Source organism: Gymnoscopelus braueri (assembly GCF_963280865.1).
Source record: "Gymnoscopelus braueri genome assembly, chromosome: 13".
NCBI classification, from domain to species: domain Eukaryota; kingdom Metazoa; phylum Chordata; class Actinopteri; order Myctophiformes; family Myctophidae; genus Gymnoscopelus; species Gymnoscopelus braueri.
The window spans coordinates 17,159,617-17,179,102 of NC_137615.1; the positions used below are offsets into that span (position 1 = coordinate 17,159,617).

General features: G+C 40.3%; 1 protein-coding gene across 6 annotated transcripts; it reads left to right on the top strand.

Annotated features, from left to right (window-relative positions):
- The first annotated feature begins 1,148 nt into the window (after window positions 1–1,148).
- LOC308099188 (adhesion G protein-coupled receptor E5-like) lies at window positions 1,149–14,124 on the top strand. Of its 6 annotated transcripts, XM_080447823.1 has the most exons (21): window positions 1,149–1,519; window positions 3,267–3,356; window positions 3,523–3,648; window positions 3,798–3,950; window positions 4,523–4,642; window positions 4,787–4,912; window positions 5,589–5,723; window positions 6,427–6,552; window positions 6,699–6,742; window positions 6,858–6,968; window positions 7,632–7,785; window positions 8,279–8,401; window positions 9,030–9,199; window positions 9,333–9,497; window positions 9,653–9,847; window positions 10,494–10,711; window positions 10,820–10,886; window positions 11,211–11,302; window positions 11,494–11,662; window positions 12,314–12,409; window positions 13,069–14,124. In XM_080447823.1, the coding sequence occupies exons 1-21, from the start codon at window positions 1,489–1,491 to the stop codon at window positions 13,108–13,110; spliced, it is 2,553 nt and encodes an 850-aa protein (XP_080303949.1). In that variant the 5' UTR covers window positions 1,149–1,488; the 3' UTR covers window positions 13,111–14,124. The 6 variants fall into 6 exon arrangements, with proteins under 6 accessions (XP_080303949.1, XP_080303950.1, XP_080303951.1 ...); XM_080447824.1 differs by lacking the exon at window positions 4,787–4,912 and having other exon boundaries at window positions 1,152–1,519; XM_080447825.1 differs by lacking the exon at window positions 5,589–5,723 and having other exon boundaries at window positions 1,153–1,519.
- The last annotated feature ends 5,362 nt before the right edge of the window (window positions 14,125–19,486 follow it).

Below are 19,486 nucleotides of genomic sequence, written 5' to 3' on the forward strand. Positions count from 1 at the left end.
GGCCTCATAACTAAGCACTGTGTTTAGCCCCAGCTGCCAGTGTCAGAGGTCTATCAACATGTTCCCTGGCACACAAAGTACAATGTCCTCCCTATTGTTCACAAGCATGGACCAACAATCCTCACCCTAAAATGACACAGACCTCATGGGGCATTTCATCGACAGACCTGAAAATGACCGTACCACTGTGAGCTGAAAACAAAATCAAGAAAAACTGGCGGAAATGCAACAACATATCTGTCCTATGGGTATTGTACCCACCTACAGGACATTTGAGTTAAAAAACAATAATTCTGCATCATACAACAAACAACCATGTCGTATTAAATTACTTCCATCTTGAAGGTTTGTCACAGGCAAAGTGCTAACCCAGGACAAACTAGCTAACTACATAAGTAGTTGACTTGATACGCTAAAAAAAAAAACATGTTTTTTGTCAGCACTTGTACTTCCTCATAACAGCTGCCAAATAGATGGAGAAGCAGAAGTGCTTTCTTTCGGAGCCTGCGGGAAAAGGTGTTAATTTAGTGCAAATACACCACTATTGCACAGCTCTGGCTATTGTGGTTGGCTGTATGTACTGTAGCCGTAAACAAAATAATATTCTAGGCCACAGCTGTATTTGCCCTTTACAAAGTCTTACTCTAGAAAGTAATCTGTCCCTAGTCAGTTCACTTAAAATAAAACATAATTGAATCATGTGAAAGTAGAGAAAATAGACTGACGTTGGCAATAAATCCATTGTTAGGCCTGTGGGACTTATTCAATTACGTTCATGATTGTTATCTGTATGGGCAGATGAAGTCAAAGACAAAGGGAGTAAGCCATATACATGTCATCACATTAACAATGAACCAGCCCAACACTCTCTCCCACAGTGACTTGCCCCATACACTGTTCCAACTCTGTGACCTCTTATCTACTCTGCACGGCCTGCAGAGGTCAAAGCCATTATCTGGGGAGTGTTTCGTTCTGGTAAAGGAATGCAGGAGTAGAGAACCCCACTGAAAGAGGAGTGGGAGAGAGAAGATAAAGCCCTCTGATAAACGCTGTTGGCCACATCGACATTGTGGTATAGATTTGGCATTGTGGAACTGGAGTAGAGATTAATACACACCCAGTGGTCTCCTTCACCCCTACCCCTCCCCACACAACTACCCCTTTTTGCTGAAGCAACCAAAAGTACCACAAAACCTGATGATGCCTCCAACACTCCTCCTTCCCTTCCTCAGAGGCGTGACTCAGAGAGCAGCTGAAAAAGTCTGTCCAGAGAGCCGTGCAACGTCAGTTGAGATTCAGCAGACACACGGAGATTCAAATAACAGAGAGGGAGACGGAAAAAGTACGGGGCCGGCCGGGGCTGATGAGATACCACTCATTTCTCAAGCTTTTTAATCTTTTATTTGGTGGACGTCATTGTCAGCGCTTTGCTTATTGTTCAGCACAGCAATTTCGAACTGAGGAGTGGATGTGATTAGTTTCTTCATCATGACAAGCGGGAGGACCCTCCTGATACTGGGTGAGTCAAATGTCACATCTGTTTCCACAGACGGACCTTGGCTATGGAAAAAGAAAAATCTATTATGTGCTTAGAGAGAGGGAAAACATTTGGTCAGAGAAGGAAAGCGTGAAGCCAACTGGCTGCTGATGAAATGTAAACCACATTAACCCTAGTGTCCCTCATTCAGGCGAACAGTCGGCAAAAAATAGAAGAACATTTGGCAAATATAGAAGAACATTCAGTGAAAAACTGAAAATAGAAGAACGATTTGACGTACACAATAGGGTTTAAGTGATTCATGTAAATCTAGTATCTTGTTAAACATACTACAGTAGCTCAATACAAATTAATGTAAATATTCTGGATATTATATAAGAATTTTTATTCACAACAATGTAGTTAAATTGTTGTACAAGTGGTGTAATACATTTCAGTTAAATTAATACATTATTATTTTGAATATTCCATTGAATTAATATGAATAATCTGATAAATAATAAAGCCATTGAATTTTCTATGTTTGTCTCTTTTTAGAATTCTCTAGGCCAAGTGAACAACAAATGCACACATGGTGACTTAAAGTTAATGCCAACCGTCCACTGATACATACAAAACTAGTTTTGTATGTATCTTGTAATATTGTATGTATTCCTATTGATGGAACATTTTTAATTGTTGCTGCAATTACAGTATGAGGCGGCCTGAGAATACGAAGGAAGATAGTTCATTTAAGATCAGGGAATCAGTGATGCTGAACGCAGAAGCATTTATTTCAGTGGATGTTATTAGATCATCTGTTCAACCACTTTTGGTTATATTAATAAACTGTGAGCTCATCCCACAGCACCCATGATATATTCTGTCAGTCTGATACACACACACACACACACACACACTCATGTACACAGATGCACTCCCTCAGACAAGGAAGCATTCATTCTCTGTTGCCATGCGATCACAACAAGGTGACAACACTGACACATTCTCAATATGAGTGGTTCGTATGGTGGTGAAGAGCGAAATCAGCCCCGGAAGCAGCTCACCTCAATGGGGATTTTATAACTAATGTACCAATTTGAGAACTTTCTGTCATAAGACATGCACACTGTCCTGTCTAGGCCTGCTGGTAAATGGAAAGTTCCTGTTGCAATGACAGATGGCAAATGAATACACTGCAGAGTGAATATTTTTCACAAATATTAGTAATTTGCTCAGCAATATAGGTAATAATGAGAAACTGTTTAAACTCATCCATAATGATTTTTTAACATTTATTTTATAAGATAGAATTACCACAAAGATGGAGCTGAGAAAAAACAACATCTCTCTTCCTGTTTTCCACACCTTCCTCCTATTTTGTGGATATGTCCTCATTAAGCTGTTCATTCACACAGCCTGAGGACATAAAGTCATCTAACAGCACCATGTCAGCTCATGGTTTCCTCATGCAGAGGAAGTGGGTTCCTCCGGTTGTCCATGTGCAGCTCAGGTTGAACATGGGCAAATCCTGTGTGCAGATGTTGCAGGAACAATCTAAGGAAATCAGGGCAGAGAATGAGGGGATTTAACTGTTCTGCTGAACTTGCTGAGCCTTCTGAAAGATGTGGTTTGCATGTATCCACATTAGAATATATCCAAATGGTCAAATAGAATCAGTAATTCAACATGGATGTCAATAATGTCATTATTACATTAATGGTTAGAACCTGGAGACAACCCCTTTGTCTGCCAATTATTGACTGACAGGATTCTTCTCTCTTTGCAGTTCTTAACCTCCTCATAGTGATCGTGTTGTCACAAGACTGTGGGCCAGGATATATAAAGACGGGGCGAGGCAGGAAGATGAGCTGTATAGGTAAGAGTCTAAAACCATTGAGTTTCTTTCTAGCTTAACATAATATTTAGACATCATCAGTCCCTAAAACACATTCACCAGAGGACCACCTAATCAGTTGGTGATTACTGTTAACCTTTGTTAACCTTCTCTCTCCTCATCCACATGCCTTGGTGTTTGATCCCAGACGAGGATGAATGCGATGGTGGTGCATCACCCTGCAGTGAAGACCAAGACTGTATCAACACAGAGGGCAGCTACCGCTGCCAGTGTGCAAAGGGCTACATAGCTTTCACCCCTACAACATGCACAGGTATCATTTTACTATATGAACCACTGACACCACATGATCTATATTGTATGTACATACTGTTATAAGACTGCATTTTACTGCAACATTCATGCATCAAATGTATGAAAAACTAAAACCTATCCGTTTCTTAATACATGTGCATCAATAAGATATCAATGAGTGTGAGGAGAACCCCGACATCTGTGGACCCAATGCAAAGTGTGCCAATACGATCGGAGATTACAACTGCACCTGTGAGGGTGGTTTTATCCCCGATCGTGAAATGAGGACTTTTCGTAAGAGCGACAAAGTTACATGCTTAGGTGAGACACCAGTGAAAACCCTCACAGTAATCTATGCATTTGTCACACAGGCTGCATACATGTAGGTGTACTTTCCATGTCCTTTACTGACGTATGATGTTGATGTATGTGTCGTAACACATTGCAAGTGGTGACTTCCTTTAGCAGCAACAGTAATCTGTGCATTTGTCACACTGGCTGCATAAATGTAAGATGTAACATTGTAAAAGGACATTTGAATTCCGTAAAAATTAAAGGAAAGGAAAGGAAAAAAATAAAGAAATTAAACACCTATCTCCTTAATAGGAAACACCTGTTCAGGACACAGAGCAAAAACACAATATAAAAGCACATTTGAATAGATTAAAAACAAAAAACTAAAAAATATATACATTTAAAAGAGTGACTGGATACTGCTTCTCCACATTCAGTTTTGATTCTAGGGACAGTTTCTTTCTAGCTTAGCATAATATTTAGACATCATCAGTCCCTAAAACACATTCACCAGAGGACCACCCAATCAGTTGGTGATTACTGTTAACCTTTGTTAACCTTCTCTCTCCTCATCCACATGCCTTGGTGTTTGATCCCAGACTACGATGAATGCGATGATAATCCCTGTGGTGTCGCACAAGAGTGTATCAACACTGTGGGCAGCTACCACTGCAAGTGTCCAAAGGGCTTCACATTTGACACCCCTACAACATGCCAAGGTATGATTTTACAATATGAACCAGTGACACCACAGGTAGTGATCTATACGGTACACAATATGTACATAGTCTGCATTTTACTGCAACATTCAAGCATCAAATATATATATATATATTAAAAAAACTATCCATTTCCACGTCAAGATATCAATGAGTGTGTGGTGGACCCCAAGATCTGTGGACCCAATGCAAAGTGTTCCAATACAATCGCACATTACAACTGTACCTGTGAGGATGGTTTTCGTCAGGGCGACAATGTTGCATGCTTAGGTGAGACACCAGTGAAAACCCTCACAGTAATCTATGCATTTGTCACACAGGCTGCATACATGTAGGTGTACTTTCCATGTCCTTTACTGACGTATGATGTTGATGTATGTGTTGTAACACATTGCAAGTGGTGACTTCCTTTAGCAGCAACAGTAATCTGTGCATTTGTCACACTGGCTGCATAAATGTAAGATGTAACATTGTAAAAGGACATTTGAATTCCATAAAAATAAAAGGAAAGGAAAGGAAAAAAAGAAATAAATTAAACACCTATCTTCTTAATAGGAAACACCTGTTCAGGACACAGAGCAAAAACACAATATAAAAGGACATTTGAATAGATTAAAAACTAAAAAGTAAAGAAAATATACATTTAAAAGAGTGAGATTGCAGTGCAGAAGAATATTTAAAGAAATTGAAATATTGGATTTAAAAGAACTGAGAGAATACCTGTATGTGGTGCATAAAAACTGGATACTGCTTCTCCACATTTAGTTTTGATTCTAGGGACATTAAAGTGTGCCACCCCTTCAACATGCATAGGTATCGTTTTACAATATGAACCACTGACACCACAGGTAGTGATCTATACTGTATGTACATAGTCTGCATTTTACTGCAACATTCATGCATCAAATATATGAAAAACAAAGACCTATCTGTTTCTTAATACAAGATATCAATGAATGTGTGGAGCAGCCCGACATCTGTGGAACCAATGCAAAGTGTGCCAATACGATCGGAGATTACAGCTGCACCTGTGAGGATGGTTTTATCCCCGATCACGAAATTTGTCAAAGGCTGCATACATGTAGGTGTACTTTCCGCAATTAACAAATGAACATTCTCAACAGCTGAGCAGAGGGATTGTGGATAGTACGGAGGGGAGCAATTGGGGTTGAGAACCTCACTCATGGACACTTCAAACCATGGCCATTGACAGGAATCGAACCCTTGACCTTTGGGACTCATAGGCTGGTACATTACCAGCGCTTTAACGACTGAGCTATTCGAGTGCTACAGCGCCACCCTTTGGCCAATGGTTGTGAGTTTCGTGTCTTTTGGCATAGCCCTCTACCATATTGCCAAGTTTCGTAAAAAGTGACCACACGGTTAGGCCAGGACAGATAAAACTGCAGAATAATAATAATAGTGAAAGCCAAGAGATGCAATAAGGCTTCGAGCCTTATAGACCTCGAACCCTTAATGATCTATCTCCTTAATAGGAAACACCTGTTCAGGACACAGAGCAAAAACACAATATAAAAGGACATTTGAATAGATTAAAAACTAAAAAGTAAAGAAAATATACATTTAAAAGAGTGAAATTGCAGTGCAGAAGAACATTTAAAGAAATCGAAATATTGGATTCAACCGCAATGTACTTTCCTTGTCCTTTACTGATGTATGATGTTGTCATAACACATTGCAAGTTGTGACTTCCTTTAGCATCAACGATATTCTACACTTTTGTCATGTTTCTTAGGATGTCTTCTTTTTACCCTTGTTTATAGATATAGATGAGTGTGAAGATGGGCGTTGTGGACAGAATGCAGAATGTACCAATACAATTGGAAGTTATCACTGTGCATGCCACGGTGGCTTCACTAATTACGGAAACAACAAGTCACGTTGTGCAGGTGAGACTTCACATGCATCACTTAACATCGTGACATGTTTCTAAATCATACTTGTTTCACTAAGCACATTTTAAGTGTTTATGTAATCTGATGTTACCATTGGCAAACCAACCTAACCAATCCAACCAATCCTTCTGTTTCCACAGAGCTGAAGTGTGATGTGTTCGCGAGTGGAGAAAACCTGGAAGATGTAACTATATATATATATACCTGACACAATTTCACCAGCAGTGTTCATATATACAGTATAATCAAACTGTTCTCTGCTTTGTAAAACTCATTCTCTTTAATGTTCTCATTCCCAGGAACTCCCAGTGCTGCAGGGTATACTGAAACAACTCAAGAACAATTGTCTGGATTTGACTGACAATGACACTTCAACTGTAACAGATTTCAATGCAGACCTCCTGCTCGAGGTATTACTACTTAAAATGAATTGATGTGGCTTTTCTTTTTACAAGCATAGAGATCGGAGATTCCATAGTGCAGTGGTTCTCAACCTGTGGGTCGGGATCCCCAGGGGGGTCCCCAACTGATTTTGGGGGGGTCCCCAGATGACAGTGAAGTGACAATTTAAGGACTTTTAAGACCTTTTTGATAACTAAAATATAAATTAAAGGAAAAAAATACCATTAATTTATCAAAAGTAATCAACAACCTATACTATAAAAACTGGTCAACATTGGCCAAATTGACAAATAAGAAGAAATTGCGAAAATAGCCGATTTACAAGCTCGCAACGCTTTTAGATCTTCTATTTTCACAATATTTACAGTATCTGTGGAACCGAGTCAAACAAAATTGAATGCCTCTACTCCTATTATTATTATACTATTCCAGGTGCTTATCAGGGTGGGGGGTCCCCAGTTCAAACATGATTATTTTAGGTGCTCACAACCTGAAAAGGTTGAGAACCACTGCCATAGTGTGATGTAGAGATGCTTAAACAAAACACTGTACTCTGTATACACTGAACAGAAATAGTACGGAGACAGAAAGTCTCTAGTTCTTCTGATTCTGTTTCCGGAGCTCTGTTCCTTCCTCCTCACATGTTTGCTCTTCCTCCTTTGGGCCAATAGGAACTGTTGTCTGCACTAGACAAGCTCCTGTCTGGTGGCGACATCAAGGATAACAAGAAAGTGTCCAAAGTGTTGAACATAGTGGAGAATGCTCTGATGCTGATCGCGCCCCTGCTCAAAAACGCAGAGACTAACAAAAACAAAACTCACACAGGTAAAAAAGTATGTCCGGAATAGCAGGGTTTAACGTGGCCAGACAATCAGAGATCTCTGCCTATACCGATACCGGTAGTTGCTAGAACAGCGGTGAAAACAAATCCTATCACAATCCCTATATATACAGTATATGAACGACCGCCCATTGGTTCTGCAAATTAACGCTGTTCTTTTTTTATTATTGTCTCAGAATTGTTTCCTCACAATTTTAGCAACTCTATTGAAGTAAGTTGTCACCAGACCTATCAGATTTGCTAGGTGGAGATCTCGGATTGTCATGGCGATGCGAGAATATCCCGATATTCACTGAGAAATATACAGTACAATTCAGTCATTATTGTTTATTCCATTCCAAACAAAGCTTGCTCTGCCAATAGGGCGGTTGTGTAACTTGTTTTGTTTTTTTTGGTTTGTTTTTACATGTGTTTCCTATACTGCCACACAATACTTGCATGTAAAGATATGAAATCTACTTGATTGTTTTGGTGCAGAGTTGGAAATATTGATACGGAGGGACGGTGACCCACCCCAGGGACCCCAATCCTTGTCTTCTTACCATGCCCTGCTGGATATCCAGTGGGAGACAGCTGCAGGAATTGCCTCCTCTTACCCAGGTACCCATCATTGTCATCATCAACATCTCTATCATTGTATTTATCACTTTTCTCAGCATTATCACTGTCATCATTGTTTTTAGTTATCCCGCTTATTACCAGTATGAGAATGTCATAATAGTTCACTATTTTGACATTGGGTGGGGTGACGAGGATGGACAGCTGGTCGTATTAGACAGGGTGTGCAGAGATAGAATAACAGGACTGTGGTAGTGGGTTAACAGGAGGAAAGGTGTGAGTATTCCCCCTGCCATTGGGTTGGTTTGGTAAGTCGTATAATACGGCACAGTTACAGAGGGATAAAATATTTCAGAGGGATAAAATATTTCCCCCACCCCTCTATGGGTGTGGGGGGGGGGGATTTTTTTTTTTTTTGGTATTTTTGTATAATGACATTTTTGAGAAGTGTCAAGTTCTGGGCTGAATCGGAAAAAAACGTTTTTGAATCGAGAATCGTTTGTTTTGAAAAATGAGGAATCGTGACCCCCAAGAATCGGAATCGAATTGAATCGTGAGATAGCAGAAGATTCACAGCCCTACCCCCATACTTTCATCAAAGACTCCAAATACCTTATGAATCCAATGGATGTCATCTGAATCAAGTATGTCTTGTGTGGGATTGTTACAGGCTTTGCCTCAGTGTCTTTGCTGACCTACAAGAACCTGGAAAGTTTCAGCGGGATGAAACCAAGCGAAGACCTCCGGATCAACTCCAAAGTGGTGACGGCCTGCATTAGTAACAAAGATACAGACCTGCTCAAAGATCCAGTGGTTTTAACCTTCAGCCACCTGACACAGGCAAGAAACATACGCTTGGCCTTCACTGTTCACAAATCAGGACTTATGTATGATCGATGTCAGCAGGATGACTGTAAACCTTGACAATCTGTTGTTATAAAAAACGTATGCCAACGTCTGGTGTGTTTAACAGGAACATGAAGCTAACCACACCTGTGTCTACTGGGATTCCACAAAGGACGGTGGGGCATGGTCTTCTCATGGCTGCAGCGTTGTGAATAGCACCTCGGACTACACTGTCTGTTCCTGCAACCATCTCAGCAGCTTTGCAGTGCTCATGGCCCTCTATGATGTTGAGGTTAAGAGTCCCCTGTTGCATAATAGTAAAATACTGAGTGGTAATTTCATTCTGAAAGTTGTAAAAATTGACCTGTTAGGGTCTGGACAAACAGAAGTCCAGAGTTTGATCCTCGCATATGAAGTAACCCCTGCCCCCCTTTATTCTCCCAATAGCATACATTTGAGCTGCAGCTGATCACCTGGGTGGGACTGTCCCTGTCATTACTGTGTCTGTTGCTGTGCATCCTCACGTTCGCACTGATCCGCTCCATCCAGAGTCCCCGGAACACCATTCACCTGCACCTCTGCATCAGCCTCTTCATTGCCAACCTAATCTTCCTGGCCGGCATCTCCCGCACAGAGAACCAGGTAAATACACATCTTATGTGTTTCTGTGTGAAGCCAACAGACTGTGGAAACAGTCTGTGGGAACAGACTGTGAAAACAAATATTCCTAACAGGGACAATGAAGTCTAATCTGATCTAATCTAACAGTGAAAAAAACGTCACAAGGTGTACTGTCAGAATGCATGACAAGCACAGTGGAGTTGTGCTTCCATTATGTGCTCACTGTCAGGACTAGCCATAGTATTAAATGGAGGAGGTACAGTAAGCTATATGGAATAGAGAAGCAGCGTAAATTTCAATGTCATAATGAAACATGAATAACTCAGAAGCTGCAGCCCCTGTGTGGTACAGTATATGTTTAGAAAAACAAATAAAGTATAAATAGTGAATGGTAGACAATCGGTTGCATTGTATTTAGTATCCATGAATTATTTACGAACTGGAAAATAAAACCATAAATAATAAGGAAATGTGTTACTTGACAAAATAACTGTAACTTATTTCTAAAAGCTATACATTACATTAACATTACTTAATATTGTTATGTAATGGGTTTCCTCCAATTACTGTAAGGCAGTAAACAACACAGCAAAGCACTCTTTGGTTTCTGTCATTTCTCAGGATGTTTTGTTTCTCCTCCTAACCACCTCTCTCTTCTCGACATCAGACTGGCTGTGCTGTGGTAGCAGGTCTTCTGCATTTCTTCTACCTGGCAGCATTCTGCTGGATGTGTCTGGAGGGGATACAGCTCTTCAGAATGGTGGTCCTTGTCTTTAACACATCGTTCAAGCGCCTCTACATGATGGCGGGAGGTTATGGAGTCCCCGCCGTCATTGTCATTGTCTCTGCCATAGCAAATGCCAAAGGATACGGCACTAAGCGACAGTGAGTTTCCAATACTGACTGACACCCATTTGATCTATGTTTTCCTCTCCATACCATTTTAGCCTCTGTACCAGCACCAATGCGGTGAATTTTCCATGTGTTTTACAGCTGCTGGTTAAGCTTGGAAAATGGATTTATTTGGGGTTTCTTTGGCCCTGCCTGTGCCATCATTATGGTGAGTAAATAAAAACATGAGCCAAATTGAATAACCATGTAAATTAAAGCTCTAAATAGCAACAGTAATCATTGCGTGTTTGTTCAGTAACAGGGGTCTCTCTGCCTCGCCGTAAGTAAACAAAAAATACATTTTCAGGTCGAGATATCTATTTTATCTAATCCGGAGAGAACATGGGCTTGCCCACTTCCAACCCATGCCAGTTAGCCCACATGTAGACTACGTGGGCTTTCTGGCTGGGAGAGAGACCTGTGTTAGTGAATAATATTAATAATATAGAGCTACTTCACACTTTTTTTTTCTTAATCCTGTAATACCTTTCAGATCAACATCTTCTTCTTCCTCATCACTGTGTGGAAGCTGGCACAAAAGTTCTCCAGTTTGAACCCTGACCTCGACAAATTACACAAAATTAAGTAAGTTTGCGATCAAAAGGCCCAGTCATTTTGAGCCGGTAGTTGCCTAATTCTTACTGTAACAAAGTGTCATGCATCGTGTTGCTCAACAAAGATAAATAACTTTTTTTTTTTAAGCGACACATTGCACAACACTTCACACATGTCACAGAAGCATAAATGTGGCTTTCATGTACCGTCTCCTCTTGCAGGGCTTTCATCATCACTGCAGTGGCTCAACTCTGTGTGCTGGGTACCATGTGGATATTCGGTTGTTTCCAATTCGACGAGAGCACAATAGCTCTAACGTACCTGTTCACCCTCCTCAACAGCCTGCAGGGCGTTCTGCTTTTCGTCATGCACTGCCTGCTCCCTAAACAGGTTTGGCACACACTTAATTCGAAACAATTGAAAAGCACCAGTGGTGGTGGAAAAAGTACTCAACATGTTTTACTTAAGTAAAAGTATCAATACTGCAATGTAGAAATACTCTGTTACAAGTAAAAGTCCGGAATGTAAACTTTCTGGTATCAACATTTACTTAAAGTACCAAAAGTAAAAGTACTCATGTGCAGAATGTCCCATTTCACAATTTCAAAATGTATAAAGAAATCTTTTGAAAATAGCAGATCTACAAGCTCACAATGCGTCGCATAGTGACGCTTTGTGAGCTTGTAAATCGGCTATTTTCAAAAGGCCGAAATATATAAGGCTGAAGTGGTATGTTTTGTAATAATAATCCAAATCTACAAAGTAACTAGTAACTAAAGTTTTCAAATAATTGTAGTGGATTAAAAGTACAATATTTGCCTCTGAGATGTAGTTGAGTAAAAGTACTGAAAACTGGAAATACTCCAGTAATATATATACCAAAAGTTTGTTCTTAAGTACAGTACTTGAGTAAATGTACTTAGTTACTTTACACCACTGAAAAGCACTTTGTTTTACAAGCAATGAGGTGTGCAGTGACTAATGATGATGTCAAACCTGAATGCAGATTCATTACAGAGTGCTCGATTTTGCCCCCTGTAGGTGAGAGAGGAGTATGGGAAGTTAATGCCCAGCATCCGTTCACCCCAGAAGAAGAAGTACTCAGATTTCAGCAACTCCCAGTCCAGCAAGGCACCGGTAAGCTACCTGACAAGACACATATTTTGAATCACAAAGCTCAAATTTGTTAGATATTTTGATTTATATTTAGAATGGCTGGATAATCTAGTAATCCAACAGCACCATATTAACCACTTACTTACACCCTACATACTTTGTTGACTGGGGTCCCCCAAGGGTCTATACTTGGCCCCTTCTGTTTTCCCTCTACACCAAGTCTATTCAGCAGAAATAGCCAACCTGGTATTGTTGGTATCCCAACCCTTTTCTGTAATAAAAATGATAAACCTTTTTTTATTTTTTATAGCCAACCTAGAGGCTCACAATGTTGTGAGACTGACTGCTCGTAGACTGACTATTTTCACTGAATGTGCACCTATTATGGACATGCCCAGAATAGGGATGCTAGGGGTCATGTGGCTAAGAAGAGACAACAGAGAAACTGAATACATGATTTCATCTCATATCATATCAAATCTACTATAAACCTGTTTTTATTTTTAGTGTCAATATTACACAACACAAGAAAGTTATTTGGCACAATTTTATATTATTTTTGTTATCATAGCTGGTGTGAAAGTGCAGCGGCTTGTTTCTCAGTGTCTCAGCACAGCCAGTCTGCATCACGAATGAACAAGGAATGAGACCCTTGTGCTTTTACCTTCTTTAATCCTCAGTCATCCAAGAGTGGTCAGAACACGGGGGAGTCTAATATCTGAAGAGCCACAGACTAGTGACCTCAGAAACATCCTCAAAGGTCAAGACGAATTCCCTGACATGAGATCTTCAGGAAGCTTTGTGATTATTTACTGTTCTCAGCTTTTCATTACAAATGCTTAGTACAGTATTTTACTGTAAGCTGGCCTTTACGTTAGAAGCTATGGAAATAAATAACTGTTTACTGTAATATTTTACATATCTTTTGTTGTAATTTTAAGATGATAAGGACCTTTGGGCTGATATTCTCTCAACCTGCTTGAATCGGTTGCACTTAGCATGGCTTGTTGAATCATTCAGGTACTTAATCTGACCCACAAAGACAATCCTAAAGGTTATCTATCAAATACCAGCACTTTTCCTCTATCTGTACAGTGTGTCTTATGTTTTTGTCCGTGTACGTTGTTTTGCTGTATTTAATATATTGTATTTAAAATATAACCATCACAGAAGGAAATTAATTAGATGGATTTAATGTGTACATTTGTGTTCATATTGCTGTATATTTCTTCATGAAGCTGCGTTAGAGCCTGTAAGCATGTTAGTATGAGTATACTGTATAGTAACAGTAATGTTAACCCGTCACAGTAACACTTTCTTTGAAACCCATGTCTATATTGCATTATAAACATACTTACATTACAATCTATTTGTCCTTATAAGTAATTATATAAAGCTTTATAATGTATTATGGTTATTGTTGAGTTTATTTATGAGTGCATTTAACTATAATTATACAGTGATATTATGTTTAGAAGGCATTATAGACATGGGTTTCATAGAAAGAGTTATCCATGGGGGGAAACAAATGTGCCAATAGCCTCAGCCTGTGATACAATTAATGTAATTAGAGGTTGAGACCTTGAATGTTCAAAACTACTGTTATTATGACAATCCTCTGCTATGCATTCCACTGTACACCTGTACTTAGAGATGCTGTTTGTTATCATTTTATATAATTATTGTTTTTATATGCTGTTTGAATAAAACATTTTAAGTAAGTAGTTGTTTTTTAACTGAGCCTTCAAATGCTTGAAAAGAAAGACATTTTGTTCTGCTCCAGGGTGATTTATGTCTTTCTGTTTTCACTAATGGAGGGGTCTTCAGCGTTTTTCAGGCCATGGACCCCTTAGCTGAGAGAGAGATGAAACAGGGACACCCACTACATATTGTATAAAATTGTGTTGCAGATTAAACTTTTTCATGGATTTCATAGATAGTTTCATTGACTATCGGTGTTGTGTAAATTAATGGTGGACATTTAACCACTTAAAACCTCAACACTAAGCAAATTTGACCTTTGGCTCTGTACTTGGTTTGCTCCCTTTTCCCTCTACATAAAACCACTTTGCCAAAAATAGCCGATCTACAAGCTCACAAAGCCTATCACACAAAGATTTGGCGGCCCCCCTGTAGTAACTCTGAGGACCCTCTAGGGGTCCCGGACCCCCTGTTGAAGACCCCTGCACTACTGCATCATCACCCTCAGTAATTCATGTCTATCACATCGTCAGCTCCCTCTGCTGTTGAACTGCTCAGCTCACCTGGCAACATACAAAAGCAAAAAGAAGGTTCTGCCTTCGTTACAACAAAACTTGAAAGTCTGAAAATCACTTTTCAAAAAAGAGCAAATCAACCCTCAAGTTGCAGCAAAAAGAAAATGCCAAGTTGCAGCAGTGAAAAAGGTTCTGTTCAAATGGCACTGCATCAATAATGCAGACAGAAGACAAAGACTAGAAAACTAAAGCTTCATCAAAAATAATAGATTTTAAAGCAAAAGAAGTTAATAAATTAATTAATAAGTCATCCATCACTGTGCGATAACTATAAATAAGACTTAAGAAAGAGTCAGTGAAAATAAAAAGTGCAGGTCCTGCAGGTCATATAAGACAGCAGCCCTGCCCAGAGGCCGAGAGAAAGAATGGCGAAGAGTTCTGGTTTGCCTTGAGCCTTGATCTTAAACGTGGGATGTGTACAAAACAATAATTTTGGTTGTACAACATTGTAGCAGCAATAACAATAATAACAAATAAATAACTAAGAGTAGCAAACAACAATAGTAAGTAGAAGGTAAAGAAATAGCAAAGTATGTAAATTAGTCACAGTACATGATGAGGTGCTTGAAGGTCTTGTGTGCATGGATCCTAATTCTGAATATGATCCATGTGTGTGTGTGTGTATGTACACACTGTACAGTATATGAGTATAAGTATCTATTAACATGTAGATGTGTATGTCCATTTGTGTGTGTGTGTGTATATGTTTGTGTGTTGTAGTTAATATGTCAGTATGTAAATATTGAGGTAGGGCTGCTATGTGCGTAGATATGTGCGATATGCGTAGATATGTTCCTTATTGCAACTGAATTACTTCCCTTTACTGAAAGCACAAATGTGGTGTTCTTACAAATTCAGAATAATGAGACCTCACACAGTGCCATGGTGTGATATGATGGGTGTGATGTGATGGCAAAAACATCACTTAGTGTCCAGTGGTGTTACGTTTTGCTCGTGCACGCAGTTGTCAAGATCAGTGGTTTTCAAAGTGGGGTCAGTGGTTCCCCCAGGGGCCCTTGAGGGAGTTCCAGAAGGTCCCCAGCCAAATTAGTTAATAGCATCAAAATCAGTTTTAACCACTTTAAAACCTATTTTACACTCGGTTATTCAAAAATAGCTCATAATCATCATTTATTTAACTCACGACCATGTTCACATGGTATGGAGCACAGATTCATAAATAGACAGTATACAATACATAACAATATTCATACAGACAAAAGGCATGTCAGAGAAAAAAGGTTTTCATTAAAAGCACCCAATTTACAAATAGCTTTTGGCTTATCAGATTGCAGTAATAAAATTAGTTTCAAAATAGATGAGTGAGTTATATCATACCTTGGCAGGTGTTTTTGTCAAAAAATCATAATGCTGGTATTCTTGCACTCAAACAGAACGTGGAACTGAACTCGTGAACTCGGTTGTCCGTACATAAATGTCATAACCTCTGGCTTCTTTCCAGCCCATTTTACAAATGGCCTGTCTGCAGACTCTGCACTTATGATTTTTATGTTTGTACTATAGGGTATTTTAAACTTAAACTCTTGTTTGAACTCAACATAAATGTCACATGAGGTCTACACTATTAAGTTCACTTTGCCACTTTAGCAAGAACTGATCTTTCAACCTTTGTTCAACAGTTACAACCAGTCAATGTTACTACATTTCTGAGTCAGCTCAGGTAAGACATACGACAGTCGTCCAGTATATGCTTCACTTGTGAGACCCATGGTGACACATGTACAGCTGTGTTAAACAGGTTAAGCAGACAGTTGTAGATTACTCGGCTCAGTTTACTCTCTTTGCCTTCGATCAACCGTGCCCAATAGTCTCTTTTTAACTAAAATATAAATTGGGTACCTCCCCAACTCACCATATATTACTACAGGTAGGTGTTTTTACTTTTAGGATGTACTTGAGGAATTTAAGATGTAATTTTTCTAACCTTTGCATTTTTTCATTTTTTTTTTGCAACATTTACTGGTAAATCAAATGTTCTACATTTACAAAGGAGGCAGTACATGGCACGTGAGGCCTGCTTATACAACTCTTCAATAGCAATCTTAAATGAACCATTATAATTCATAACAACTCCAAGATATTTAAAACTATGAACGACCTCCAGTTGCAAACAAACTTTAGTTTACTGGTGTCAGCTTCTCTACATCCAAAGACTGTGACCTTTGTTTTTTCACTATTGATCTTCAGTTTCCATTTTTCACATAAACCACAGATCAGGTCTATTGCCTTCTGTAATCCCTCCTTTGTATTAGACATGACAATTGTGTCTTCCTCGTACAACAATAACATAAGCTGGAAATAGTTATCAATCATTGCATCTTCAAAGTTGATAGACTGGCAGCCAATATGTATAAGGTATAAGGTAGTCCTCCAGGTCATTAATAAACAATGAAAACAGTAATGGTGAAACATTTTCCCCCTGTCTAACTCCTACTAAAATTACAAAAAACTCTGGCTTCATGCCATTAACAAAAACACACAATTTAACGTTTGTATAAATATTCATTACTACATCCATAAATTTGCCCTTGATGCCTACTTTTGACAATTTATACCAAAGAGCATCCCTCCAGACTATATCAAATGCCTTGCTGTATTCTATAAAGGAACAGAATAATCTCTTCTTTTTAAAGTAAAATAAATCAACAATATGTTTCAGGACAAAAATATGGTCACTGCAGAGTAATTCTTTCTAAATCCTGCCTGGGTTTCCCTCAAGATAGAGTTATCCTCATAGAAATTAAGCAACCTTGCATCTAACCTACAATCCGCAAACTCGCTGAACATGTGTTTGTTCATGTGTTTGTTCATGTGTTTGTCAAAAACTGCGCACTGCGCATGCGTACGCACCGCTGTTGCCAGATCGTGCGCGAGCAACAAGCAACCAGCTTCATGAAAAAACACAAAGCTGCGCACTGCGCATGCGTCGACGCACTTTCTCTAACCAATTTACACCCACTTCACGCTTACAACACCTGGACATGGCAACGTCGCTCATCGTTCTGTGATTGACAGCAAAAGTTGGCCAATCAGGTGGCGAGTTCGCAGCCTGAAAAAAGACGAACGGCAGCCATTGTTGGTTGTGCGAGTCAGGGTGCGAGTGCCTTCACTTCTTATTTTCGCTTATTAAACGCTCTCAAACTTCTTCTTTGACGCACGGAATTCACTTATAACATATCGTTTGGATAGAATTCAGTTGTTTCACTTCATATGTGTGGTCAATTAATCATGACAGAGCCTATTTAAAAATAAAAATTCAGAGAACCGGCAGGGGCGAACAGTCACACGCATGTATCCGAATAAGTCAACCTATTTTGCCAATAGCCATCTCAAAAGTCCCGCTGCGTCATGGCTGTCCCCCCCGCCCCACCCCCACAACACACACACACACACACACACACACACACACACACAGGGAGAGAGAGGGAGGGTGGGAGAGAGAGAATAGTCAGGCAAACAGCGAGAGATAACTTTCGCTGACGGACAGACACAGACAGAGAGACAGCAGTGTTCAGTCAGCAAATATAATGGAGCAAATATAAGACTTCCGGTGGACGATCTCTTCAGAATAAGAGTACCCTCTAGAGTAAAAAGAAACCATTGAAAACCATTGAAAAACGGTTCATTTGCACATTAAAACTATAAATTAAGCATTTAAACGAAGCTATATATCACATATTATGTTTCTGTGTAACAAAAACGGATTTAAAACATTAATTATTTATCTAAATTGATAGATGCTGTTCAAAGGAGTGCATAGCCTATACAAATTGGACACTGGACAGGAGACGGTGCTTAGTGCCGGAACTTCTGAGGTACGCACGCGTTCAGGGAAACCCCCTCTACACAGCCACACTCTCCGCTAAGCGGCACTAAGGTGTAGAAAAAAGTGGCGGGCCGTCCAGTGAGGTCAGGGGTCAGAAAAGGGACGTTTTCAGTGCATAGCCTATACAAATTGGACACTGGACAGGAGACGGTGCTTAGTGCCGGAACTTCTGAGGTACGCACGCGTTCGGGGAGACCCCCTCTACACCGCCACACTCTCCGCTAAGCGGCACTAAGGTGTAGAAAAAAGTGGCGGGCCGTCCAGTGAGGTCAAGGGTCAGAAAAGGGCCGTTTTCAGTGCATAGCCTATACAAATTGGACACTGGACAGGAGACGGTGCTTAGTGCCGGAACTTCTGAGGTACGCACGCGTTCGGGGAGACCCCCTCTACACAGCCACACTCTCCGCTAAGCGGCACTAAGGTGTAGAAAAAAGTGGCGGGCCGTCCAGTGAGGTCAAGGGTCAGAAAAGGGCCGTTTTCAGTGCATAGCCTATACAAATTGGACACTGGACAGGAGACGGTGCTTAGTGCCGGAACTTCTGAGGTACGCACGCGTTCGGGGAGACCCCCTCTACACAGCCACACTCTCCGCTAAGCGGCACTAAGGTGTAGAAAAAAGTGGCGGGCCGTCCAGTGAGGTCAGGGGTCAGAAAAGGGACGTTTTCAGTGCATAGCCTATACAAATTGGACACTGGACAGGAGACGGTGCTTAGTGCCGGAACTTCTGAGGTACGCACGCGTTCGGGGAGACCCCCTCTACACCGCCACACTCTCCGCTAAGCGGCACTAAGGTGTAGAAAAAAGTGGCGGGCCGTCCAGTGAGGTCAGGGGTCAGAAAAGGGCCGTTTTCAGTGCATAGCCTATACAAATTGGACACTGGACAGGAGACGGTGCTTAGTGCCGGAACTTCTGAGGTACGCACGCGTTCGGGGAAACCCCCTCTACACAGCCACACTCTCCGCTAAGCGGCACTAA